This window comes from Scyliorhinus torazame, unplaced genomic scaffold (genome assembly GCF_047496885.1).
Source record: "Scyliorhinus torazame isolate Kashiwa2021f unplaced genomic scaffold, sScyTor2.1 scaffold_83, whole genome shotgun sequence".
NCBI lineage: Eukaryota > Metazoa > Chordata > Chondrichthyes > Carcharhiniformes > Scyliorhinidae > Scyliorhinus > Scyliorhinus torazame.
Window position 1 is genome coordinate 710,169 of NW_027307810.1, and position 27,015 is coordinate 737,183.

Consider the following 27,015-nt stretch of genomic DNA (forward strand, 5'->3'; position numbering starts at 1 on the left):
AGGACACAGACACTGCCCGGCTGCTCGTTACGCCCAGGAGGCTGCACGACGGCACCGCCGCGGACAGCGGGCACGCGACGCATTGGTGGCCGCACGGTTCACGCACTGTGGGGGTGGGATTCGCTGAACACTGCCACTTGCACCGTCACTCCTGTACACGGGCACCACACAGCACCCACCACCTCTCCCCCCCCCCCCCCCCCCCCGCACCGCGTTCACGGCAACAATTCCACATCACCTTACCACTGCGGCACTACGGGATTGCACAACATTGATGATTGGGTAAGCGGGTGTGATCAGTGCCATGTTGAATGATGTCAGCCTGCTCTGCGATGAGCTGTGTGCTCAGATTCGCCAGCCAAGGTCTGACTAATGGCTACAGCTGAACCATGCACTCCGGTGGTCACAGCCTTCGTGACGGATATTTCACCACATGCCCATGGGGTGGCTGGCGTCGGTGTACCGAGGACAACGGTGTCCGATTATGGGGGGGCGGGGGGGGGGGGGGAAAGGGTCACCACATCCGGAACAGACCTTGAACGGCTCGTATACCACAACGCCAATCGGGCACCCTCCCGAGCCCCCTAGCACCGGACATAGCACACAGTCTTACAAGTCAAATTTAACGGTGCGTTTATTCATGTGGTGAACATAGGTGCCCTACCCACTACAACTAAACTGTGCCCTGCACCCGTGCCAACTTCTTACGTGCCTAACGACTTTGCCTTACCATTACGTCGAGGTGTGTTCCCAGATGGTACAGCAGGAGTGGAGGTGGACTGCTGTGAATCACGCCCTTCGACATGGCTCCCCTTCGGCACACGTTTCCTGGGGTGGCCCGGCTTCGATGGGCCAGGCTGCTCTGCGGGTGTGCTGGATGGCATGGTGCCACCCTGACCTGCCCACTCCCCACCAGATGCACCAGGGACGGAAGAGGGGAGGCCGAGTGTACCGGGACCTCCCTTGGTGGAGCTACCGGGAGGGGCCCCAGAACCTCTTCCTCCCTCGGGGAGCCCGGTGGCCCCCGGGCCTCACTGTGGGGCGGAGATGAGCTCGGAGACATGCCCCGTCGTACCCCCGACACCTGGCGCTGCCAGTCCTGGAGGCCTGCAGCGGTATCGACCACGGTCCGAATGTTCGCCGAGGGAGTGCCACATTCCTGCGAAGGTCTGTGCTATCTCGACCTGTGAGTGCGCTACGCCATCCATCACCTGTGCCAGGCGGTCTATGCTCTCCGCGACCGACTGCTGGGACTGAGCCATCGCTTGCTGGGACCGGGCCATGGCATGGTGAGACTCAGCCAGGGCCCGGAGAGCGGCGGCAATGTCGTGTTGGCTCTGGCGCATGGCTACCTGTCAGAGGGCAGCCTGTTCCTGGGCCATGGATGACACATGCACGTGAAGCCCAACGCCTTGCAGAACCTGACCCATGGCCAAAACCCCTTCACCCATTGCCTCCACCGCGGACGCCACCCGTGCGGTGTCGGCCTGGGTGGCTGCGATGAGCGGCACCACTCCCTGCTCCTGGACGCGGATCGACTCCTCCAGCTGCGTGTGCAGGTCCTGGAAGATGGCCCTCATCCCGTTACTCAGTCCCTGGGTGTCCATATGCATTGGTTGTCCGGGTGGGTCAATTACATCCAGGAACCCGGGAACCGTCTGGGTGGCAGCTGGTTGTTGGGCCTGGGCTGCCCCCCGACCGTCCAGCCCCTCGGCTGCTCCAAACTCCATCAGGGGCGATGTTGGGGGGGTCAGGGGGTTTTGAGGGGTCACAGGGGGTTGGGGGGGGGCGTTGGGAGTGTTGGGGGGGACTGGGGCATCAGGGGTGATGTTGGGGGGCCGATGACGGGTTGGGGGTGGAGAGGACATGCAGGGTTCTCTCACTTGCTTCTGCGCCTCCGACATGGCATGGCGCGATCTCCCGGGTGGCCGATCCCCCAGCGAGGTCCAGGGCCCTCTGCTCGTGAATGGTTAGGGGGTGCAGGGCCGGAGAACCGCCTCCGGTTCTCATGCGCTCCCACTGGTTATGCGCTGTCTTGTCCTGGGGGGGGGGGGGGGTCGGATAAAGCATCACCATTAGGCGGGTATCATCAGGGAATGCAGATATTGACAACATTGTTGCTGGTTCAGGAGACAGCACGCCATGGGTTCGCTCCAGGGGGGTCCCGGGGCTCATGTGGGTCGAGTAGATAGTTTGGCACCGTGACCCCCCCAAACCCCCTGACCCCCCCAACATCGCCCCTGATGCCCCAGTCCCCCCAACACTCCCAAACCCCCTGACCCCCCCAACATCGCCCCTGATGCCCCAGTCCCCCCCAACACTCCCAACGCCGACCCCCAACCCCCCGTGACCCCCCAAACCCCCTGACCCCCCCCAACATCACCCCTGATGCCCCAGTTCCCCCCAACACTCCCAAGGCCGCCCCCCAACCCCCCGTAACCCCCCGAAACCCCCTGACCCCCCCAACATCGCCCCTGATGCCCCAGTCCCCCCCAACACTCCCAACGCCGCCCCCCCAACCCCCCATGACCCCCCAAACCCCCTGACCCCCCCAACATCACCCCTGATGCCCCAGTTCCCCCCAACACTCCCAAGGCCGCCCCCCAACCCCCCGTAACCCCCCGAAACCCCCTGACCCCCCCAACATCGCCCCTGATGCCCCAGTCCCCCCCAACACCCCCCCAACCCCCCGTGACCCCTCAAAACCCCCTGACCCCCCCAACATCGCCCCTGATGCCCCAGTCCCCCCAACACTCCCAACCTCCCCAAACCCCCCAACATCGCCCCTGATGCCCCAGTCACCCCCCAACACTCCCAACGCCCCCCCAACCCGCCGTGACCCCCCCAACCCACTGACCCCCCCAACATCACCCCTGATGCCTCGGTCCCCCCCAACACTCCCTACGCCCCCCCAACCCCCCGTGACCCCCCCAAACCCCCTGGCCCCCCCAACATCACCCCTGATGCCCCAGTCCCCCCCAACACTCCCAACGCCGCCCCCAACCCCCCGTGACTCCTCAAAACCCCCTGACCCCCCAACATCGCCCCTGATGCCCCAGTCCCCCCAACACTCCCAACGCCCCCCCAACCCGCCGTGACCCCCCCAACCCACTGACCCCCCCAACATCACCCCTGATGCCTCGGTCCCCCCCAACACTCCCTACGCCCCCCCAACCCCCCGTGACCCCCCCAAACCCCCTGGCCCCCCCAACATCACCCCTGATGCCCCAGTCCCCCCCAACACTCCCAACGCACCCCCGACCCCCCGTGACCCCCCCAAACCCCCTGACCCCCCCCCAACATCACCCCTGATGCCCCAGTCCCCCCCAACACTCCCAACGCCGCCCCCAACCCCCCGTGACTCCTCAAAACCCCCTGACCCCCCAACATCGCCCCTGATGCCCCAGTCCCCCCAACACTCCCAACTCCCCCAACCCCCCGTGACCCCCCCAAACATCGCCCCTGATGCCCCAGTCACCCCCAACACTCCCAACCCCCCCAACCCCCCGTGACCCCCCAAACCCCCTGACCCCCCCAACATCACCCCTGATGCCCCAGTCCCCCCAACACTCCCAACGCCGCCCCCCAACCCCCCGTGAGCCCCCAAACCCCCCAACATCGCCCCTGATGCCCTAGTCCCCCCCCAACACTCCCAACGCCCCCCCAACCCCCCGTGACCCCCCCAACCCCCCAACATCACCCCTGATGCCCCAGTTCCCCCCAACACTCCCAACATCCCCCCAACCCCGTGACCCCCCCAAACCCCCTGACCCCCCCAACATCACCCCTGATGCCCCAGTCCCCCCAACACTCCCAACGCCCCCCCAACCCCCCGTGACCCCCCGAAACCCCCTGACCCCCCCAACATCGCCCCTGATGCCCCAGCCCCCCCAACACTCCCAACCCCCCCAAACCCCCCAACATCGCCCCTGATGCCCCAGTCCCCCCAACGCCCCCCCAACCCCCCGTGACCCCCCCAAACCCCGTGACCCCCCAACATCACCCCTGATGCCCCAGTCCCCCCCAACACTCCCAACACCCCCCCCCAACCCCACTCCCCCCCCCCCCCCCGTGCTGGGGGAGGGGGGTGGCCTGGGGGCACACTCATGGCGCTTACGAGCACTTACTTTCTTGGTTTGGAAGTGTTGTCACTGGGACCAAATAGCAGACAATTCGCATCCCCATGGCAGGTGCTATTTGGTAAGCAATGTAGGACATGTTAATGGGCTAGCACTCTTACCATGTGAATTGAGAACAATTTCCATTGCCGCTGCTGTTTGATTCGCTGGGGCAAGAATTAGCGCTGGAGAGCTTGACAAGCTGAAGCTGCTTATGAACACTCAGTCACCACACACCAAGAAGCTGGCTCGTACGAGACCTACCCTACAGTTTCTAGAAAGTGAGCTGGACAGGATGCTAGATGCAGTGAAGGAGAGGAGGGACCCTCTTCCCCAGGGTGGGATCATGATTGAAGTCAGCTCGAGTAAACAGTGCCTGGGAAGAGGTGGCAGTGGCAGTGCTCTGAGGGTGATCACCAGTGGCTCGATTGCTAGGGCAAACAGAAGCAGGGACAGTGGACGTCCCTGCCATGTACCTCTGTGCAGCTGGAAGTATTTAGAACTGGTGGTGTTAGTCTATTCGCTCGCCATGGGAGCGTTGTGCAGAAGTTTCACCCAGGCGGTGAACCCTGAACCAAGTCCGAACGCACCAGCACCTCCATGAGATACTTCCCTGTTGAAGGCCTTTTCTGCGTCCAGGGAGATGATCACCTCTGGTGTTCTCTCCCCACATGGGGTCATCATCACATTCAGCAGGTGCCTCATGTTCATTGTTAGCTGCCTACCCTTGACAAAGCCGCTCTGGTCCTCTGTTCTCCAGTCGCCCAGCCAGGAATTTGGCCACAATTTTCATGTCTACATTGAGCAGTGAGATGTGTCGATTGGACATGCACTCATTCAGGTCTTTCTTGGGTATCAACAAGATTGAGGCTTGAGTTGGTGGCAGGTCGGGGCCTCAGATTATTGATGGTTCATCTCCACTATCGAGTCGACCAGTTGTTGTCTAGGCACCCTCTCCTTTGTGTCTCTGTGTGCCTTATAAGTGATAATCTTTCCCTTGATCATAACCTTCAGTGCCTCCCAGAATGTGAAGGGTGAGACCTTCCTGTTCTGATTATTGCTAATATACCCGTCTATGGCCTGTGATATTGTTTTACAAAAGGCCTTATCGGCAAGGAGGGTCGTGTCTCATCTCCATGGAGGGCGCTAGGCACGGCCCGTCTCCAATCTCACATCCATGTAGTGTGGAGCATGGTCGGAGATTACAATTGTGGAGTATTACACTCTGGAAGCGCTAATTTCCCCAGTACAAAAGTTAATCTAGGTATATACTTTATGTAGCTGGGAGAAGAAGAACACATGCAGCAGGGGCATGGGAACCTGGATTGTAGTTTTAGGGTACGGGAGAATGAGAGTATAGAGGTCAGGAGCACAAATTTGACGTCGCAGGAGGGGGCCAGTGTTCAGGTAGGTGGTTTGAAGTGTGTCTACTTCAATGCCAGGAGTATACAAAATAAGGTAGGGGAACTGGCAGCATGGGTTGGTACCTGGGACTTCGATGTTGTGGCCATTTCGGAGACATGGATAGAGCAGGGACAGGAATGGATGTTGCAGGTTCCGGGGTTTAGGTGTTTTAGTAAGCTCAGAGAAGGAGGCAAAAGAGGGGGAGGTGTGGTGCTGCTCGTCAAGAGCAGTATTACGGTGGCGGAGAGGATGCTAGATGGGGACTCATCTTCCGAGGTAGTATGGGCTGAGGTTAGAAACAGGAAAGGAGAGGTCACCCTGTTGGGAGTTTTCTATAGGCCTCCAAATAGTTCTAGGGATGTAGAGGAAAGGATGGCGAGGATGATCCTGGATAAGAGCGAAAGTAACAGGGTAGTTATTATGGGAGACTTTAACTTTCCAAATATTGACTGGAAAAGATATAGTTTGAGTACATTAGATGGGTCGTTTTTTGTACAGTGTGTGCAGGAGGGTTTCCTGACACAACATGTTGACAGGCCAACAAGAGGCGAGGCCACGTTGGATTTGGTTTTGGGTAATGGACCAGGCCAGGTGTTGGATTTGGAGGTAGGAGAGCACTTTGGGGACAGTGACCACAATTCGGTGACGTTTACGTTAGTGATGGAAAGGGATAAGTATACACCGCAGGGCAAGAGTTATAGCTGGGGGAAGGGCAATTATGATGCCATTAGATGTGACTTGGGGGGGGGGATAGGTTGGAGAAGTAGGCTGCAAGTGTTGGGCACACTGGATAAGTGGAGCTTGTTCAAGGAACAGCTACTGCGTGTTCTTGATAAGTACGTACCGGTCAGGCAGGGAGGAAGGCGTAGAGCGAGGGAACCGTGGTTTACCAGAGAAGTGGAATCTCTTGTTAAGAGGAAGAAGGAGGCATAGAACTATGACGAGCAAGGAGGGGACATGAGAAGTATTTGGCAGGTAGGATCAAGGAAAACCCAAAAGCTTTCTATAGGTATGTTAGGAACAAGCGAATGACTAGGGTAAGAGTAGGACCAGTCAAGGACAGGGATGGGAAGTTGTGTGTGGAGTTTGAAGAGATAGGGGAGATACTAAATGAATATTTTTCGTCAGTATTCACTCAGGAAAAAGATAATGTTGTGGAGGAGAATGCTGAGACCCAGGCTATTAGAATAGATGGCATTGAGGTACGTAGGGAAGAGGTGTTGGCAATTCTGGACAGGCTGAAAATAGATAAGTCCCCGGGGCCTGATGGGATTTATCCTAGGATTCTCTGGGAGGCCAGGGAAGAGATTGCTGGGCCTTTGGCTTTGATTTTTATGTCATCATTGGCTACAGGAATAGTGCCAGAGGACTGGAGGATAGCAAATGTAGTCCCTTTGTTCAAAAAGGGGAGCAGAGACAACCCCGGCAACTATAGATCGGTGAGCCTCACGTCTGTAATGGGTAAAGTCTTGGAGGGGATTATAAGAGACAAGATTTATAATCATCTAGATAGGAATAATATGATCAGGGATAGTCAGCATGGCTTTGTGAAGGGTAGGTCATGCCTCACAAACCTTATCGAGTTCTTTGAGAAGGTGACTGAACAGGTAGACGAGGGTAGAGCAGTTGATGTGGTGTATATGGATTTCAGTAAAGCGTTTGATAAGGTTCCCCACGGTAGGCTATTGCAGAAAATATGGAGGCTGGGGATTGAGGGTGATTTAGAGATGTGGATCAGAAATTGGCTAGCTGAAAGAAGACAGAGGGTGGTGGTTGATGGGAAATGTTCAGAATGGAATTCAGTTACAAGTGGCGTACCACAAGGATCTGTTCTGGGGCCGTTGCTGTTTGTCATTTTTATCAATGACCTAGAGGAAGGCGCAGAAGGGTGGGTGAGTAAATTTGCAGACGACACTAATGTCGGTGGTGTTGTCGACAGTGTGGAAGGATGTAGCAGGTTACAGAGGGACATAAGCTGCAGAGCTGGGCTGAGAGGTGGCAAATGGAGTTTAATGTAGAGAAGTGTGAGGTGATTCACTTTGGAAGGAATAACAGGAATGCGGAATATTTGGCTAATGGTAAAGTTCTTCGAAGTGTGGATGAACAGAGGGATCTAGGTATCCATGTACATAGATCCCTGAAAGTTGCCACCCAGGTTGATAGGGTGGTGAAGAAGGCCTATGGAGTGTTGGCCTTTATTGGTCGAGGGATTGAGTTCCGGAGTCAAGAGGTCATGTTGCAGCTGTACAAAACTCTGGTACGGCCGCATTTGGAGTATTGCGTACAGTTCTGGTCACCGCATTATAGGAAGGACGTGGAGGCTTTGGAGATTTACCAGGATGTTGCCTGGTATGGAGGGAAAATCTTATGAGGAAAGGCTGATGGACTTGAGGTTGTTTTCGTTAGAGAGAAGAAGGTTAAGAGGAGACTTAATAGAGGCATACAAAATGATCAGGGGGTTAGATAGGGTGGACAGTGAGAGCCTTCTCCCGCGGATGGAAATGGCTAGCACGAGGGGACATAGCTTTAAACTGAGGGGTAATAGATATAGGACAGAGGTCAGAGGTAGATTCTTTCCGCAAAGAGTGGTGAGGCAGTGGAATGCCCTACCTGCAACAGTCGTGAACCCACCAACATTGAGGGCATTTAAAAGTTTATTGGATAAGCATATGGATGATAATGGCATAGTGTAGGTTAGATGGCTTTTGTTTTGGTGCAACATCGTGGGCCGAAGGGCCTGTACTGCGCTGTATCGTTCTATGTTCTATGTTCTAACACCTTCTCCCCTGGGTGCATGAGCCTTCACAATTCCAGTGCCCCCATTTGATTCATGAAGGTGTCTAGCTCCTTCACCATATTTGATGTTTACCCCGATTTGTTGTTTGATCTGTCTGTCCATGGGTCCTGTACACAATTAAAGTCCCGGCCACCATGCATCTGGGCCCCTGCGCTCCGGGGTTTCCCTTTGCCAGGGGCTACCCGACATGGCCGCCAACTGTATGTTCCGCCATGTGGGTGAGCCCCTGCACTCCAGAGTTCTCTTTGTTTGGGGACCCTCCAAAGTAGCTGTTTGTGGTGCCATGTGCGATCTGTTGTCGCCAGCATAGAGCCCTTGTCTCTTTGTTCCGCCTTTGAATCTGTTTCTTCCCCCCTCTCACCCGTACCCCTATTACTGCCCCCCCCAACCTACCTCCCCAATTCCACCCCCCCTCCCCATGGTGGTGATCATCCCTCCTGTCGCCCTCCTCTCACTCATACCTCCCGGCAATAGTTTTCCCACTAGTGTGGCGGCCTCCTCTCTGAGTCGGCCTAAGCCTCTCCTTCACCTGCTACCTGTTTTCTCCATCTTCCTCGTCATCACCCTCTTCTGCGCCCTGCTGCTCTCGCCCCCACCTATCTGAGCCTTAGCTCCCACATTCAGATCAGGGTGGTGAAGTCCTGCACAAATCAGCTTTTAAAGACTCAGTCCGCCAGGATGTCTGCTTCATCTCTTTATAGACGGATTCATCCATGTCCACTGGTGCAGTGAAATAGTGTTCCCTGCCTGGAAGGTGACCCATAGTTTGACTGGGTACAGCATTCCTAACTTCACGCCGTTTTGTGCCGGGCAGCCTTCGCTCTATTAAATTCCACCTGACGTTGGCCAGGTCTGCCCCAATATCCTGGTAGATCCTGATTGGATGCCCTTCCCATTTGCAGGACCTTATCTGCATGGCTCAGTTCAGAATTCTTTTCCTTAGTACCGGTGCAGCTTACAATTATGGCCCTCGGCTGTTCCCCGGCCCTGAGCTTTTGCCGGACTAACCTGTAGGCCATGCCTATTTCTGGCAGCTTGGGGAAGCTGGCTCTCCCCACCAGGTTTCCCAGCATCTGGGCCACGTGTTCCATGGGGTTCCTGCTCTCGGTTCCCTCCTGTAGGCCCACTATCGCAGGGTCTGGCACTGCAACCGATTCCCCATGTCCTTGATTTTTCCTTTTAGGGACCCTGTGCTTCCACCAACCTTGCCACCATATCTTGTTGGTCTAGTCTGTTGAGACCTTCTCCGGCTCCTTTACGGTATTCCCCTGGGCCTCCAGCTGCATCTCTGCCTTGTCCAGGGCCTCCTGCGTGGCAAGCAGCACCTTCGTCACTGCCACCTTGACCATTGCCCTCATGTCAGCCTTGATAGCCTCTTTGAGTTCTTGTAGTTCCTTCATGAGGAACCCACTCCACCTACCCACCGGCGAGGGGGAGATCTGTACGCAGCCTCGTGGTCCCTGTGTCAGGTGTGGTTGGGGTGTCATCGCCTCATGCATTTGCCATCTACTCTGCTTGCTTCTGCAGGCTTTTGCTGCCTGTCGCTTCCATTCGGACCTTGGAGCTGCATTGCTCGTTCTACTGTTCTTGGAAGAGGGTGAGAAGATGTTTTGTACTGATTCTGGCAGGCTATTTTCAGTTAAAGATGCCTCAATCCACACCAACTTTCGTGCATCCGCTTAGCACATCCTCATCACCGGAAGTCCTTTTCATTGGATTTATTAGGTAAATTCAGTTTAATGATCCCCATGAGGAGCATAACAAAGTGAAATGAAAACCACAAAAATGTTCCCGAATTATGGCGCGCCTTCTGCCATGGCATAAGTGATTGGAGGCTACTGAGAAACTTTCAATTCAGAGCATTTTGCAAAACAGAGCACTATTCATAAAGTTTTTGTGATGGCGGGGGCTTTCACCCCACTGTCCATTTTCTACTTTAATGGTTGTTGATTGGCATTTTGTGGGACTTCAGCCTCTCACTCAGGAGGAAGTCCTGCCTTGGAGAGCTGCCTCCAACAACTGTCCTGCAGTGGCCAGAAGAGAAACTGCATGGAGCTGCCTGAGACAAATTCCCGGGAACTGGAGACAGAGATACGTTTAAGGAGTCCCAGGGCGGGGAAGGTAGAAAAATCTTGAGGGTTGAGAGTCACATGATCTCACTCTCAGGGGACAGGTTGGTGGTCGGAAGGTCTAGAGATCACCAGGTCTTAAGTGGAGGGTGCCACAGTTAGAAAAGGGCCCGGCTGCTACTGCCCAAGAAGTAATTTTATTTTTGGTTTTCCCTCCATGGTGTTTCAATCCATGCCAGCCTAAAAGTTGAGGCAAGCAGGTAAGGTCCATATAAGGACCAATATCCAAACATTGTGTGCAGTTCTGGAATCCATAATATAAGGGATGTGATAGCACTGGAATGGGTGCAGAGGAGATTTACCAGGATGTTGCCTTAGCTGGAGAGTTTTAGTTATGAAGAGATATTGGATAGGCTGGGAATGTTTTCCTTGGAGCAGAGGAGACTGAGGAGGGGACATGCTTGCGATGTATAAAATTATGAGGGGCATAGATAGACACTATGGACCCAAGTGCCTTTTCTGTGCTGTAGACCTCTATGAGTCTCAGGGACTCAATTGGGGTTCTTACTTGTTATTCATGTCCGAGGCCTTGCCTGTCCTCGTGTTAAATCACTGCGAGATTGGGGCGACTGCAACTCGGATGGAATTCTTTCCTTCAATTTCACATGTCCACAAATATGCTGGATATGGCAAAAGGAGGTTGGGTGGGGAGGGGCAGGGGTTATAAAACACTATCCATAGAGGCCATTTTCCCATCAAGTTTATGCCAGCTCTTTGCTCCTTGTAGAACAATCCAATTAGTCCAATTCCCCTGCTTTATCCCCAAAGCCGTTCAGGTTAAATTGTCTCAATTTCTTTTTCTAATCATTTATCACAAGGCTTGCTTATATTCCCCCACTGTATTCTTGCTCAAACCTTGAAACTGTGACTAATATTCACACCATTTCCATAGGTTTGTCTTCAACTGATAAAATACTGATTCGTTCAAAGTACCAAAACATTGCTTTTCTGGTGTCATTCCTTACATTCCACACATCTCGTTTCTTCCTACTCTTCTGTAACATCTGGTCCTCCACTAAGTCTTGCATTTGTACCTGGAGGACAGATGCAAATAAGAAATTTAGGATCAAATTCTAAACAGAGATTATAGAGCAATTATATTATTTTCAATCCTTACAGCACTTAATACTTTTCCCACAAATTTCACATGTGCAAACAGGAATGGGATACATTCTAGAAAAGATTGATTTGGACAAAGAACGTGGGGTTAATTGGATAGCTCATTCACAGGCCTTTTCTTTACCATTCCTGCAGTGTAAACATCAGTGGCAAGACCATCATTTGTTGACTTTTAAGTGGTGAGCTGCCTTCTTGAATCACCATAGTCCTATTAGTGTCGGATGCCAGGCAATGACCATTTTGAAATAAGTGAGAATTGAACCTTCTCCTTTGATATTCAACAGCACAACCAACAACATAAATACTGTGGCTACCAAGAACAGGTTAGAACCCATAGTGTTGTTCGAGGGAGAATGAAGGATCAGTGAAGGAATGGTCATATTGAACCTGGATTGAATGGGTCAAGGTGTTATGAATCTGCCTAGCAACAGCAGTAAACAAATTTGACAAGACCTAATAGGATACGAGATGTCCAGAAGCATGTAGAAATCTGCCTAGAGACAGCTGTAGACAGTAATCAACAGGCCCCATTGATTTGCATCTCTCCCCAGTAACAATATTAGCAGGTTGTTTAGATAATAATGTGTGAATAGATTGTGAAGAGAAACAGCTTATATATCATTGAATTTACAATGCAGAAAGGGCCCATCGAGTCTGAACCAGCCCTTGGAAAGAGCACCCTCCACCCTATCCCCAAAACCCCACCCAACCTTTTTGGACACTAAGGGCAATTTAGCATGGCCAATCCACCTAACCTGCACATCTTTGGACTGTGGGAGGAAATCAGAGCACCCGGAGGAAACCCACTCAGGCACGGGGAGAACGTGCAGACTCCGCACAGACAGTGACCCAAGCCGGGAATTGAACCTGGGACCCTGGAGCTATGAAGCAATTGTGCTAACCACTGTGCTACCGTGCTGATGGGGGAAGATCCTTGAGGTTCATATATGTTAATGTCTAGAGTAGGAAATTGTGTGGAAAGACAGCCAAAATACAAAAGGCATAATCAAAGAGGAACAAAGATATAATGGGCTGGACGATCAAAGCCAGGAAGGCAGTTAACATCTAACAGTCTCAGAAAGCAGACAAACCAGTTTCTAACCACCAAGCCTGAAAGCTAGTTTTCCAGCTGGATGTCTAGAGGTCATGTTTCCATGAACATAGAACTTTACAGCACAGTACAGGCCCTTCAGCCCATGATGTTGTGCCGGACTAGTCTGAAACTAAGATCAAATCAAGCCCTATCATTCTAGCGCACTCCATATGCCTCTCCAATAACTGGGAGTGCGTTCCACGCCCCAACCACTCTCTGAGTAAAGAACCTACCTCTGATATCCCTCCTATATCTTCCACCATGAACCTGAAAGTTATGCCCCCTTGTAACAGCTGCATCCACCCGAAGAAAAAGTCGCTGAATGTCCACTCTATCTATCCCTCTCATCATCTTATACACCTCAATTAAGTCACCTCTCATCCACCTTCGCTCCAATGAGAAAAACCCTAGCTTCCTCAACCTTTCCTCATAAGGCCTACCCTCCAATCCAGGCAGCATCCTGATAAATCTCCTTTGCACCCTTTCCAATGTTTCCACATCCTTCCTATAAAGAGGTGACCAGAACTGCACATAATACTCCAAATGTGGTCGAACCAAGGTCTTATACAGTTGCAGCATAACCTCACGGCTCTTAAACTCAATCCCCCTGTTAATAAATGCTAACACACTATAGCCTTTCTTCACGGTTCTATCCACTTGGGTGGCAACTTTCAGAGATCTATGAACATGAACTCCGAGATCTCTCTGCTCCTCCACAATCTTCAGAACCCTGCCGTTAACCCTGTAATCCGCATTCAAATTTGTCCTACCAAAATTAATCACCTCACATTTATCAGGGTTAAACTCCAACTGCCACTTTTCATCCCAGCTCTGCATCCTATCAATGTCTCTTTGCAGCCTACAACAGCCCTCCACATTATCCACAACTCCACCAATCTTGGTGTCATCAGCAAATTTACTAACCCAACCTTCAACTCCATCATCCAAGTCATTGATAAAAATCAAAAATAGCAGAAGACCCAGCACTGATCCCTGTGGTACACCGCTGGTGACTAGGCTCCATCTTCCACTACCTTCTGTCTTCTATGTGATAGTCAGTTACTGATCCAATCGGACAAATGTCCCGCTATGCCATGCCGCCTTACTTTCTGCATGAGCCGACCATGGGGCACCTTATCAAACGCCTTACTAAAATTCATGTATACGACATCAATGCTCTACCTTCATCTATGTACTTAGTTACCTCCTCAAAGAATACAATCAAACTTGTGAGGCAAGACTTACCCCTCACAAATCCATGCTGACTATCCTGGATTAAGCTGTATCTTTCGAAATGATCATAAATCCTATCCCTCAGGACCCTTTCCAATAATTTACCTGTGACCGAAGTGAGACTAACTGGCCTGTAATTCCCAGGTTATACCTATTTACTTTCTTGAACAAGGGGACAACATTCGCCTCTCTCCAGTCTTCTGGCACTATTCCTGTAGGCAGTGAGGACATAAAGATCAGAGCCAAAGGCTCTGAAATCTCATCCCTCGCCTCCCAAAGAATCCTAGGATATATCCCATCAGGCCCAGGGGACTTATCTATCCTCAGACTTCTCAAATTTCTAACACATCTTCCTTCCGAATATCTACCTCCTCCAGCCTGTATCGCACTATTCTCCTCAACAACATGGCCCCTCTCCTTTGTGAACGCTGAAGAAAAGTATATATTTAGGGCCTCTCCTATATCTTCAGACTCCATGCACACGTTCCCACTACTGTCCTTGACTAAGGACTTCACCGTGGTCATTATTTTATTCCTCACATAGCTATTTTGTATCCCTCAAGTGCCCTAACTGAACCTTGTTTTCTCATCCTTACATAAACCCCCTTCTTCCTCTTGGCAAGATATTCAACCACTTTTGTAAACCATGGTTCCCTCACTCGACCATTTCCTCCCTGCCTGACAGGGACATACATATCAAGGACACGCAGTATTTGCTCCTTGAACAAGCTCCACATCTCAATTGTGCCTATCCCGGACAGTTCCTGTTTCCATCTTATGCTCCCCAATTCTTGCCTAATCAGATCGTAATTACCCTTCCCCCAGTTATAAACCTTGCCCTGCCATATGTTCCTATCCTTCTCCATTGCTCTCATGAAAGTCACCGAATTGTGGTCACTATCTCCAAAGTGCTGTCCCACAACCAAATCTAACGCTTGGCCTGGTTCATTACCCAGTACCAAATCCAATGTGGCCCTGCCTCTTATCAGTCTATCCACGTATTGTGTGAGGAAACCCTCCTGCACACACTGGATAAAAACAGCCCCATCCAAACTATTTGAATTATAGTGGTTCTAATCAATATTTGGAAAATTAAAGTCACCCACGACAACTACCCTGTGACTACCGCAACTATCCAAAATCTGCATTGCAATCTTTTCCTCCACATCTCTGTTACTGTTTGGGGGCCTATAGAAAACTCCTAACAAAGTGACCACTCCTTTCCTATTTCTAACTTCAGATCACACTACCTCAGTCGACAGATCCTCCTCAAACTGCCTTTCTGCAGCCATTATACTATCCTTGATTAACAATGCTACTCCTCCACCTCTTCTACCACCTTCCCTAATCTTACTGAAACATCTAAACCCCGAAACCGCCAACAACCATTCCTGCCCCTGTTCTATCCATGTCTCCGTAATGGCCACAACATCATAGTCCGAGGTACCAATCCATGCTTCAAGCTCACCAAACTAATTCCTGATGCTCCTCACATCGAAGTAGACACACTTCAAACCACCTTCATGCCTGCAGGTCTTGTGACCTTGGTACCTTCCTCAGTACTGCACTACCCTCAACTTCCTGAACTCCAGCAACGCTATCTCCTGGACCACAAATCAGTGTCCCATCCCCCTGCCAAATTAGTTTCAACCCCCCCGAAGAGCTGTAGCAAATTTCCCTCCCAGGATATTGGTGCCCCTCTGGTTCAGGTGTGACCCATCCTGTTTGTACAGGTCCCACCTTCCCCAGAATGTGCTCCAATTATCAAGTAACTGAAACCCTCCCTCCTACATTATCCCTGTAGCCACGTGTTTAACTGCACTCTCTCCCTGTTCCTCACCTCGCTAGAATGTGGCACTGGCAGCAAACCAGAGATGACAACACAGTCTGTCCTGGCTCTCAGCTTCCACCCTAGCTCTCTGAAATCCTGTTTTACAACCCCGTCCCTTTTCCTACCTATGTCGTTGGTACTGATGAGTACCACGACTTGTGGCTGCTCCCCCTCCCCCTTAAGGATCCTGAAAACACGATCAGAGACGTCACGGACCTTGGCACCCGGGAGGCAACACACCAACCGTGAGCCTCTATCATTGCCACAGAACCGCCTATCTGTACCTCTAACTATAGAGTCTCCAATAACTAATGCTCTCCTGCTCTCCCCCTTCCCTTCTGAGCCACAGGGACAGACTCAATGCCAGAGACCTGGTCACCGTGGCTTACCTCTGGTAGGTCCCCCACCCCCCCCCCCCCCCCAACAGTATCCAAAACGGTATACCTGTTATTGAGGGGAACAACCGCAGGGGATCCCTGCACTGACTTCTTCTTCCCCCTCCTTTTAAACATCACCTACATCCCTGTAGCTTCTATCTATAACCGACTCTGCCTCAGTTCATCCAACTCCAGCTCCATAGAACATAGAACATAGAAAATACAGCACAGAACAGGCCCTTCGGCCCACGATGTTGTGCCGAACCTTTGTCCTAGATTAATCATAGATTATCATTGAATTTACAGTGCAGAAGGAGGCCATTCGGCCCTTTCAGTCTGCACCGGCTCTTGGAAAGAGCACCATACCCAAATTCAACACCTCCACCCAACACCAAGGGCAATTTGGACATTAAGGGCAATTTATCATTGGCCAATTCACCTAACCCGCACATCTTTGGACTGTGGGAGGAAACCGGAGCACCCGGAGGAAACCCACGCAGACACGGGGAGGACGTGCAGACTCCGTACAGACAATGACCCAAGCCGGAATCGAACCTGCGACCATGGAGCTGTGAAGCAATTGCGCTATCCACAATGCTACCGTGCTGCCCTTAAGAACAAATAAATCTACACTATATCATTTTACCGTCACCCATGTACCTATCCAATAGCTGCTTGAAGGTCCCTAATGTTTCCGACTCAACTACTTCCACAGGCAGTGCATTCCATGCCCCCACTACTCTCTGGGTAAAGAACCTACCTCTGATATCCCTCCTATATCTTCCACCTTTCACCTTAAATTTATGTCCCCTTGTAATGGTGTGTTCCACCCGGGGAAAAAGTCTCTGACTGTCTACTCTATCTATTCCCCTGATCATCTTATAAACCTCTATCAAGTCGCCCCTCATCCTTCTCCGCTCTAATGAGAAAAGGCCTAGCACCCTCAACCTTTCCTCGTAAGACCTACTCTCCATTCCAGGCAACATCCTGGTAAATCTTCTTTGCACCTTTTCCAGAGCTTCCACATCCTTCCTAAAATGAGGCGACCAGAACTGTACACAGTACTCCAAATGTGGCCTTACCAAAGTTTTGTACAGCTGTATCATCACCTCACAGCTCTTAAATTCAATCCCTATGTTAATGAACGCGAGCACACCATAGGCCTTCTTCACAGCTCTATCCACTTGAGTGGCAACTTTCAAAGATGTATGAACATAGACCCCAAGATCTCTCTGCTCCTCCACGTTGCCAAGAACTCTACCGTTAACCCTATATTCCACATTCATATTTGTCCTTCCAAAATGGACAACCTCACACTTTTCAGGGTTAAACTCCATCTGCCACTTCTCAGCCCAGCTCTGCATCCTATCTATGTCTCTTTGCAGCCGACAACAGCCCTCCTTACTATCCACAACTCCACCAATCTTAAAAAAAGCTTACCTGATGAAACAAGCCTCTCAGTCTTAGAACCAAGGCAAAAAACCTTTGAAACGGCAGTGTTATGTATCTTTGCTGGACCAGGAAGAGATGTTCCCTGACTTGAGTATCATCCCTGTATTGTGTGGTAACTATAAGCTGATCATTTAGTTTAGATGCTGTTTGGGAAAACGGGAAAGTATTACAGAGTTTGCGTATCATAGATATACTATGGAATAAGGGTATATTTTGTGTGTGCTTAGTGATTTGTACATCTTAATTGCATGAGAGTAGAGTAGTCCTGTTTGATGTGTCCTTTGTTTACTTTAAGAAATAGTTTTTAATAATTGTTACATGATGAATGGGCTGTATATTCTCCCCGGAGTTTCACGTGTCTCCTCACACTAAAGCAAAACAAAACCGTACACCTCCAAGAGCCAGTGTTCCATGTTGGGATACCCTCACAGAGAACAAGAGTGTGGTTTATAACAAAGGGAACCTTGAAGGTGGTGGTGTCTGCTGTCTTTGTTCAGCTAGTTGGCAGAGGTTCTGAGAGATGCTGTCACATGCTGATGCTGCGTGCATCTTGTAAATGTAGTCACACTCTGCACCAGATTTGGAGGAAGGGAATGTTTAAGGTTGTTGATTGAGTGCCAATCAAGTGGATTTCTTTGCCTTCAATGGTGTTGAGCACCTCGAGTCTTGTTGGAGATGCAATCATTCAGGCAAGTGTGGAATCTTCAATCACACTCCTGATTTGTTCCTTGCAACTGGTGGACAGATTTTAGGGAGGCGGGAGGTGAGGTACTCAGTGTGGAATTCCCAGCCTCTGACCTGCTCTTGTTAGCCACAGTATTTATGTGATTGGTTTAGTTAACGTTGATGCTGAGAGATTCAACAATGGTAATACTGTTGAATGTCAAAGGAGAGGGTTTGATTCTCTCATTTCAAAATGGTCATTGCAAGGCATTTTCTAACACAAATGCTATTTTCCACTTTCTAAACTGTAAGGGTCCTTCCTGTAGATTCCCTTATTTCTCCTTTCTATACTTTTGACATTATTTTTGTTCCTTGGATGCTTAATGGACATGTATCTCTAAGTCAAGGAGCAGAGAGAATGAAGAATTAAAGAAAATGCAACACAGTATGTGGTGCTGCTAGCTTTAGAACATAGAACATAGAACAATACAGCGCAGTACAGGCCCTTCGGCCCACGATGTTGCACCGAAACAAAAGCCATCTAACCTACACTATACCATTATCATCCATATGTTTATCCAATAAACTTTTAAATGCCCTCAATGTTGGCGAGTTCACTACTGTAGCAGATAGGGCATTCCACGGCCTCACTACTCTTTGCGTAAAAAACCTACCTCTGACCTCTGTCCTATATCTATTACCCCTCAGTTTAAGGCTATGTCCCCTCATGCTAGCCATTTCCATCCGCGGGAGAAGGCTCTCACTGTCCACCCTATCTAACCCTCTGATCATTTTGTATGCCTCTATTAAGTCTCCTCTTAACCTTCTTCTCTCCAACGAAAACAACCTCAAGTCTGTCAGCCTTTCCTCATAAGATTTTCCCTCCATACCAGGCAACATCCTGGTAAATCTCCTCTGCACCCGCTCCAAAGCCTCCACGTCCTTCCTATAATGCGGTGACCAGAACTGTACGCAATACTCCAAATGCGGCCGTACCAGAGTTCTGTACAGCTGCAACATGACCTCCCGACTCCGGAACTCAATCCCTCTACCAATAAAGGCCAACACTCCATAGGCCTTCTTCACAACCCTATCAACCTGGGTGGCAACTTTCAGGGATCTATGTACATGGACACCTAGATCCCTCTGCTCATCCACACTTTCAAGAACTTTTCCATTAGCCAAATATTCGACATTCCTGTTATTCCTTCCAAAGTGAATCACCTCACACTTCTCTACATTAAACTCCATTTGCCACCTCTCAGCCCAGCACTGCAGCTTATCTATATCCCTCTGTAACCTGCTACTTCCTTCCACACTATTGACAACACCACCGACTTTAGTATCGTCTGCAAATTTACTCACCCACCCTTCTGAGCCTTCCTCTAGGTCATTGATAAAAATGACAAACAGCAACGGCCCCAGAACAGATCCTTGTGGTACTCCACTTGTGACAGAACTCCATTCTGAACATTTCCCATCAACCACCACCCTCTGTCTTCTTTCAGCTAGCCAATTTCTGATCCACATCTCTAAATCTTCCTTTATACAAAGGAAGCCAGATTTTGTGGCACCCATGAGATGGAGCGGGACTCAGTCGATTGGTTGGCTGGTGGTGGCCAATGAATTCACCAAAATACTATATCCTGCCCGGTAACAGGTAATGATTGGATCTTGCCTGACTGGGATGATTTCCAGAGACCTAAAGAAAGCAGAGTTGAGGCCTGGACACAGAGACAGGGACCTGCTCCCTATTTTCTCTCTCTCTTGCCAGAAAGGCTGTGAATTGATGTATTTCTCAACCTACAGAGAACTTGAATGACTAAATCTACAGTAAAACCAAAACAGGCTGCAAACAGAGACCAGGATCTGAAAGATCAGTTGGAAGGAATGTGTGCTAAAGACAACCATCTGAAAAAATACTCTTTTTTTTTTGTTTTACTTATTATTTTCACCCCTCTCTTCCTTTCTGTGTTTGTTTCTCATGCGTGTGTGTATGCATATACAGTATGGGAGCATGTTGAAAAGGGGAATTAGGAATTAGATAATAGTTAATCAGCTGTACTTTCTGCATATTTCATTATAGTTTTTGTTATTCATAAAAAGTAATTCTGTTTAAATTTACAGACCTAGTGACTGTAAATGTTGGGCACAAAAGCACAAAAGTTGTCGGGTATTTTTCCAAGAATTATTTGTTCATTCAATTGTGTTGCGACTCTGGGTCAAGGGGCCTGGAATTGACTGTGCCCTAGCCCAGGGTGTTGTAACAAACCCAAACCTAAAACAAGGCAATGGGAGGGAGAAACCTTTATAAACAGCACAGCAAACACCAGCAGTGACAGAGCAGTCTTGAATTATAGCATGGAAACACTGGCAGAGACAGAGTGGTTGGAAAGATGAAATATTAAATACAATGCTGGAAACATTCATAAGTGTGGGGCAGTGTGGTGAGATGTGGAGACAAATTACGAACAGACGTCACGGACAAAACCATCATGTGGCATGAGCATACTGGCAAGCTTTGAATATTTATTTTAATCTAATTTAATCAACTACTGTAATACTGTAATCAGGTCAATTTGATAATTTACAATCAATTAATTAATTAAACCTTAGTACATCTCACTGTTCAACTGGTATTCTATTCTGAATGAAAGCAAAATACTTTTGTTCTGCTGGAGTGTGTAGCCAGTGCCCAAACCATGGTTGGCTCAGCTCTATGAGAGGGGGAGAACATGCAAACTCCACACAGTCACCGAAGTCCGAAATTTAATCCAGGTCCCTGGCACTGTGAAGCGGCAGTACTAACCACTGTGCCATCGTGATCACTGATCACTGGGACTATTTCTGGGGAAGGTGGGACATGTACCCGCAGGACGGTCAGCCACTGAACCAGAATGGGAACAACATCCTTGCGGGCGGGTTTGGTCGTGTTGTTGGGAGGAGTTTAAACAAGTTCAGCAGCGGGAGAGGACACAGAGCATTAGCATAATAGGGACACAGCATATGACATACAGCAATTGTAAAGGAACCAAGACAGAGGGAGTCCAGCCATGTTGAGTTCCAGGGGAGTAAGGCAAAGCTGGGTGGCCTCTACTTTAATGCTAGGTATATTATAGGTATGATTGATGAGTTAAAGGCGTGGATTGACTCATGGAATCGTGATATTATTGCCATCACAGAGATGTGGTTGGGGAGGTGGGTAGCATGGTAGCACAGTGGTGTGAGCAGCGCGGTAGCACAGTGGTTAGCACAGTTGCTTCGCAGCTCCAGGGTCCCAGGTTTGATTCCCGGTTTGGGTCACTGTCTGCGGCGTCTGCAATTCTCCTCGGGTCTGCGTGGGTTTCCTCCGGATGCTCAGGTTTCCTCCCACAGTCCAAAGATGTTCAGGTTAGGCCATGATAAATTGTCCTTAGTGTCCAAAAAAAGGTTACCTGGGGTGACTGGGTACGGGGATACGGTGGAAGTATGGACTTATCTAGGGTGCTCTTTCAAAGAGCTAATGCAGACTCGATGGGCCAAACGGCCTCCTTCTGTACTGTAAATTCTATGATTCTATAGGATCTGCAGGCAAGACTGGGGAGGATTTAACAGAGGAGGTGGGGTTGCATTATTTATTAACGATTCAGTTACTGCAGGAAGGAGGGATGAGTAATAGTTAACAAAATAATAATATTGAATCTATGATACTGTAATTAATAATCGCTCTAATATATAACCTACACTCTAACTCAACTTCACACTATCCTTCTGCATCAACTTCTCCAACAGCTTCTCCCAGAATGCCTAGAGACGCAGCCTTTCAGAAGACTACTCAGTGATGCCATCTAGTGTTGATATATATGAACATCTTGTTAACCCATTACTCTCCTAAGATTATACATATCATTACAGGAAGGACAGGATTGGCAGCTAACCATTCCAGGATTTAGATGTTTCAGGAGGGATAGAGGGGGATGGAAAAGGGGTGGGGGAGTTGCGCTATTGGTTAAGGAGAATATCACAGCTGGAGGACACCCCAGAGGGCTCATACAGCGTCGCAATATGGGTAATGCTCAGGAATAGGAAGGGTGCAGTCGCAATGTTCGGGATTTTCTACAATCTCCCAACAGCCAATGGGAGAAGACATGTACGTAGATTTTGGAAAGGTGTAAAAGCAACAGGGTTGCTGTGGTGGGTGATTTTAATTTCCCCTATATTGATTGGGAATCACTTAGTGCTAGGGACTTAGATGGGGCAGAGTTTGTAAGGAGCATCCAGGAGGGCTCCTTAAAACTATATGTAAATAGTCCAACTAGAGAAGGGGCCGTACTGGACCTGGTATTGGGAAAATGAGCCCAGCCAGGAGCTCGCAGTTTCAGTCGGGGAGTATTTCAGGAACAGTGACCATAATGCAGTAAGTTTTAAGGTATTATTAAATAAAGATAAGAGCAGTCCTTGGGTGAGAGTGCTAAATTAGGGGAAGGCTGATAATAATATTAGGCAGGAACTGACAAATCTTGATTGGGGCGAATGTTTGGGGGTAAATCAACATCTGGCATGTGGGAGGCTTTCAAATATCAGTTGATAGGAATTCGGGACTGGCAGGTTCCTGTGAGGAAGCAGGATAGGTATGGCAAGTTTTGGGAACATTGGATAACGAGGGATACCGTGAGCCTCGTCCAAAAGAAAAAGGAATCATTTTCTGGCTGGGAACAGACAAAACCCATGAGGAATATAAGAGAAGAAAGAAGGAACTTAGGAAAGTAGTCAGGAGGGCCTAAAGGGGTCACAAGAAGTAATTGGCAAACAGGATTAAGGAAAATCTCATGGCTTTTTACACATATACAAAGAGCCTGGGTCCGTACCCGTTGGAGTTTAGAAGGATGAGGGGGGATCTTATTGAAACTTACAGGATACTGCGAGGCCTGGATAGAGTGGACGTGGAGAGGATGTTTCCACTTGTAGGAAAAACTAGAATCAGAGGACACCTTCTCAGACTAAAGGGACGATCCTTTAAAACTGAGATGAGGAGGAATTTCTTCAGCCAGAGGGTGGTGAATCTGTAGAACTCTACCGCAGGAGGCTGTGGAGGCCAAATCATTGAGTGTCTTTAAGACAGAGTTAGATAGGTTCTTGATTAATAAGGGGATCAGGGGTTATGGGGAGAAGGCAGGAGAATGGAGATGAGAAAATATCAGCCACGATTGAATGGCGGAGCAGACTCAATGGGCCGAGTGGCCTAATTCTGCTCCTAAGTCTTATGGTCGAACCAGGATTCAGGGTGAGCACATTCCTCTTCGAGTGGAGGATAAGGCTGGTTGAAGGAGGGAACCCTGGATGACCCGGGATATTGAGGCCATGGTCAAAAGGAAGAAGGAGGCATGATGACATGCATAGACAGCTGGGATCAAGTGGATCCCTTGAAGAGTATAGGGCTTGTCAGAGTAGAGTTAAGAGAGAAATCAGGATGGCAAAAAGGGGACATGAGATTGTCTTGGGAGATAAGGCAAAGGAAATCCAAAGAGCTTTTACAGATACCTAAAGGGTAAAAGGGTGACTAGGGCTAGGGTAGGGCCTCTTTAGGATAAACAAGGTCATCTATGTACAGATCCACAGGGGATGGGAGAGGTCCTAAATGAATATTTGTCGTCAGTATTTACTGTTGAGAAAGGCACGAATGTTGGGGAAATCAGGGAAATAAAAAGTGATGTCTTAAGGAGTGTACATATTACAGAGAATGAGGTGCTGGAGGTATCAAAGCGCATCCAGATAGATAAATCCCTGGGACCTGATGAAATGTATCCCAGGATGTTGTGGAAGCTAAGGAGAAAATTGCTGGCCTCCTAGCTGAGATATTTGAAACATAAAAACATAAGAACTAGAAGCAGGAGTAGGCCATCTGGCCCCTCGAGGCTGCTCCACCATTCAATGAGATCATGGCTGATCTTTTGTGGACTCAGCTCCACTTTCCGGCCCGAACACCATAACCCTTAATCCCTTTATTCTTCAAAAAACTATCTATTTTTATCTTAAAAACATTTAATGAAGGAGCCTCTACTGCTTCACTAGGCAAGGAATTCCCATTTTCCAGCTGGCCTCTCGCCTGCAAATAGGCACCCCAATCAACTTTTGAAAGTTCCCGCCTAATACCCTCGAAATTGGCCTTGCTCCAATTTGGAATTTTAACTTTTGGGCCAGAACTGTCATTATCCATAACTAACTTAAAACCAATTAAATTATGGTCACTGGTCCCAAAGTGCTCCCTCACTAACACTTCCGTCACCTGCCTTTCCTTATTCCCCAAGTGGAGGTCAAGTTTTGCCCCTATTCACATATTCACATATTGATTGAGGAATTATTCCTGAATACACCCTACAAATTTCTCTCCATCCAAATCCTTAGTTCTATGGTTGTCCCAGTTAATGTTGGGAAAGTTAAAGTCCCCAACTATTACCACCCAATTTTTCCGGCAGCTATCTCTTTCCACATTTGCTCCTCAATAACCCGCTGTCTATTTGGGGGCGTATAGTGCACTCCTATCAAAGTGATCTCACCCTTCTTATTTTTCAGTTCTATCCATATAGACTCAGTGGGCGAAACCTCAGCTATATCCTCTCTCTATACTGCCATGATACTGACCCTAATCAAAAATGCAACTCCCCCTCCTCTCTTACCTCCTGTTCTGCCTTTCCTATAACATCTGTACCCCGGAACATTGAGCTGCCAGTCGTGCCACTCCTTCAGCCATGTTTCAGTAATAGCTATAATATCCTAGTCCCATGTACCTATCCATGCCCTGAGTTCATCTGCCTTGTCCGTTAGGCCCGTTGCATTGAAATAAATGCAGTTCAATCTGTTTCTCCCTTCCACTTTTTTCTCACTGATTTTTGTTTCTATCCTCTCTTTACCACTCTCCGACTTCCTGCATTGGTTCTCATCCCATTGCCACATTAGTTTAAACCCTCCCCAATAGTGCGAGCAAACAACCCCCAAAGGACATTGGTTCCAGTTCTGCCCAGATGTAGACCATCTGTAATGGTCCCACCTCTCCCAGAACCGTTTCCAATGTTCCAAAAATCTTAATCCCTCCCTCCTGCACTACCTCTCAAGCCATGCATTCATCCAGTCTATCCTTTCATCCCTACTCTGACTAGCACGTGGCACTGGGCAATCCTGAGATTACCACCTTTGTGGTCCTACTTTTTAGTTTCGCTCCTAACTCCCTAAATTCAGCATGTAGTACCTCATCCCATTTTTTACCTATATCGTTGGTGCCTATATGCACCACGACAGCTGGCTGTTCACCCTCCTACTTTAGAATGTCCTTCAGCCGCTGTCATGTGAATGTCCCTTTAAGAAATGGGTGTTTATCAAAGAGCTGCAGTGATGTCAGTGTGTGGGTGGAGCTAGGCTGCCTGTCTTTTACTTTCATTTTGAGCTGAAAAGCTGCTTTGTGGCTCTGTTTTTGGTTTTGCATTGAGTTGGAGAGCTGTGTTCAAAGCAAGCAGATGCGTAATGATCTCTCACTCTCTACAAGCTAAAGAATGTCTTCAGCTCACTTGATTTCAAAGTAATACCTGTTTCTGTAGAAAATTTAAACCTGCTGTCATTGTTAAACAGGGTTTAACTTATGGATGTTGCTGGGAAAGTTATTGAGGGTTACCTATAGAGTTTTGTATCTGTGGGATTACGTGTGATGGTAGTTGATAAGATGTTTACTGTGTGTTTATAAAATGTTACCTGGGTTCATAGAATAAACATTGTTTTGTTTTTAAAATAATTAGGGTCTCTGTTAATAACACCTGGAGAATGTACCCTTGTGCTCCCCATAACCAAAATCTATTGAAAGTCGTGAGTCAGGCGAACTTCATGATCTACTTTGGAGTTTTCTAAACCCTGGCCCACAATATCGCTCTGAGACATCCAGCACCCTTGAACCCGGGAGGCAACATATCTTCCTGGAGTCTCGTTTGCGTCCGCAGAAACACCTGTCTTCTCCCCTTACAATCAAATCCCCTATCACTATAGCTCTACCACTCTTTTTGCTGCCCTCCTGTGCAGCAGAGCCAGCCACGGTGCCATGAACATGCCTACTGCCGCCTTCCCCTGTTGCGCCATATCCCTCAACAGAATGCAAAAAGGTATACCTGTTTTTGAGGGAGATGACTGCAGGGGACCCCTGCACTGCCTTCCTACTCTTCCTCTGACAATCCTCTTCACTATACGCAACTCCAACAATTTTTGTGTCATCTGCGAACTTACTAATCAGACCAGCTACATTTTCTTCCAAATCATTTGTGTACACTATGAACAACAAAGGTCCCAGAACTGATCCCTGTGGAACGCTGCTCACAGTCTTCCAATCAGAAAAGCACCCTTCTACTGCTACCATCTGTTTTCTGTGCCCAAGCCAGATCTGTATCCAACTTGCCAGCTCTTCCCTGATCCCATCAAAAGTCATCAAAAGGTGACTTCACCTTTTGTACCAGTCTACCATGAGGTAAGCTGTCAAAGGCTTTACTGAAGTCCATGTATACAACATCTACTGCCTTTCCATCATCTCTCATCTTTGTCACTTCCTCAAAAAACACAATCAAATTAGTGAGGCCAGACCTCCCCCTTCACGAAACCATGCTGTCCATCACTAATAAGTTTCCAAATGTGAGTAAATCCTGCCTCTAAGTATCTTTTCCAATAATTTCCCTACCACTGACGCAAGGCTCACCAGCCTATAATTTCCTGGATTATCCCTGCTGCCCTTCTTAAACAATGGAACAACATTCACTACTCTCCAGTCCTCTCAAACTTCAGCTGTAG

General features: G+C 49.0%; 1 protein-coding gene across 1 annotated transcript in view; it reads right to left on the bottom strand.

Annotated features, from left to right (window-relative positions):
• Positions 1 to 27,015, bottom strand: part of LOC140405573 (regulator of G-protein signaling 22-like) — an 88,175-nt gene that overhangs the window by 50,027 nt on the left and 11,133 nt on the right. Inside the window, exon 2 of the mRNA XM_072494130.1 lies at positions 11,414 to 11,482. Coding sequence (XP_072350231.1) covers positions 11,414 to 11,482 — 69 coding nt within the window. The remainder of the gene's footprint in view (positions 1 to 11,413; positions 11,483 to 27,015) is intronic.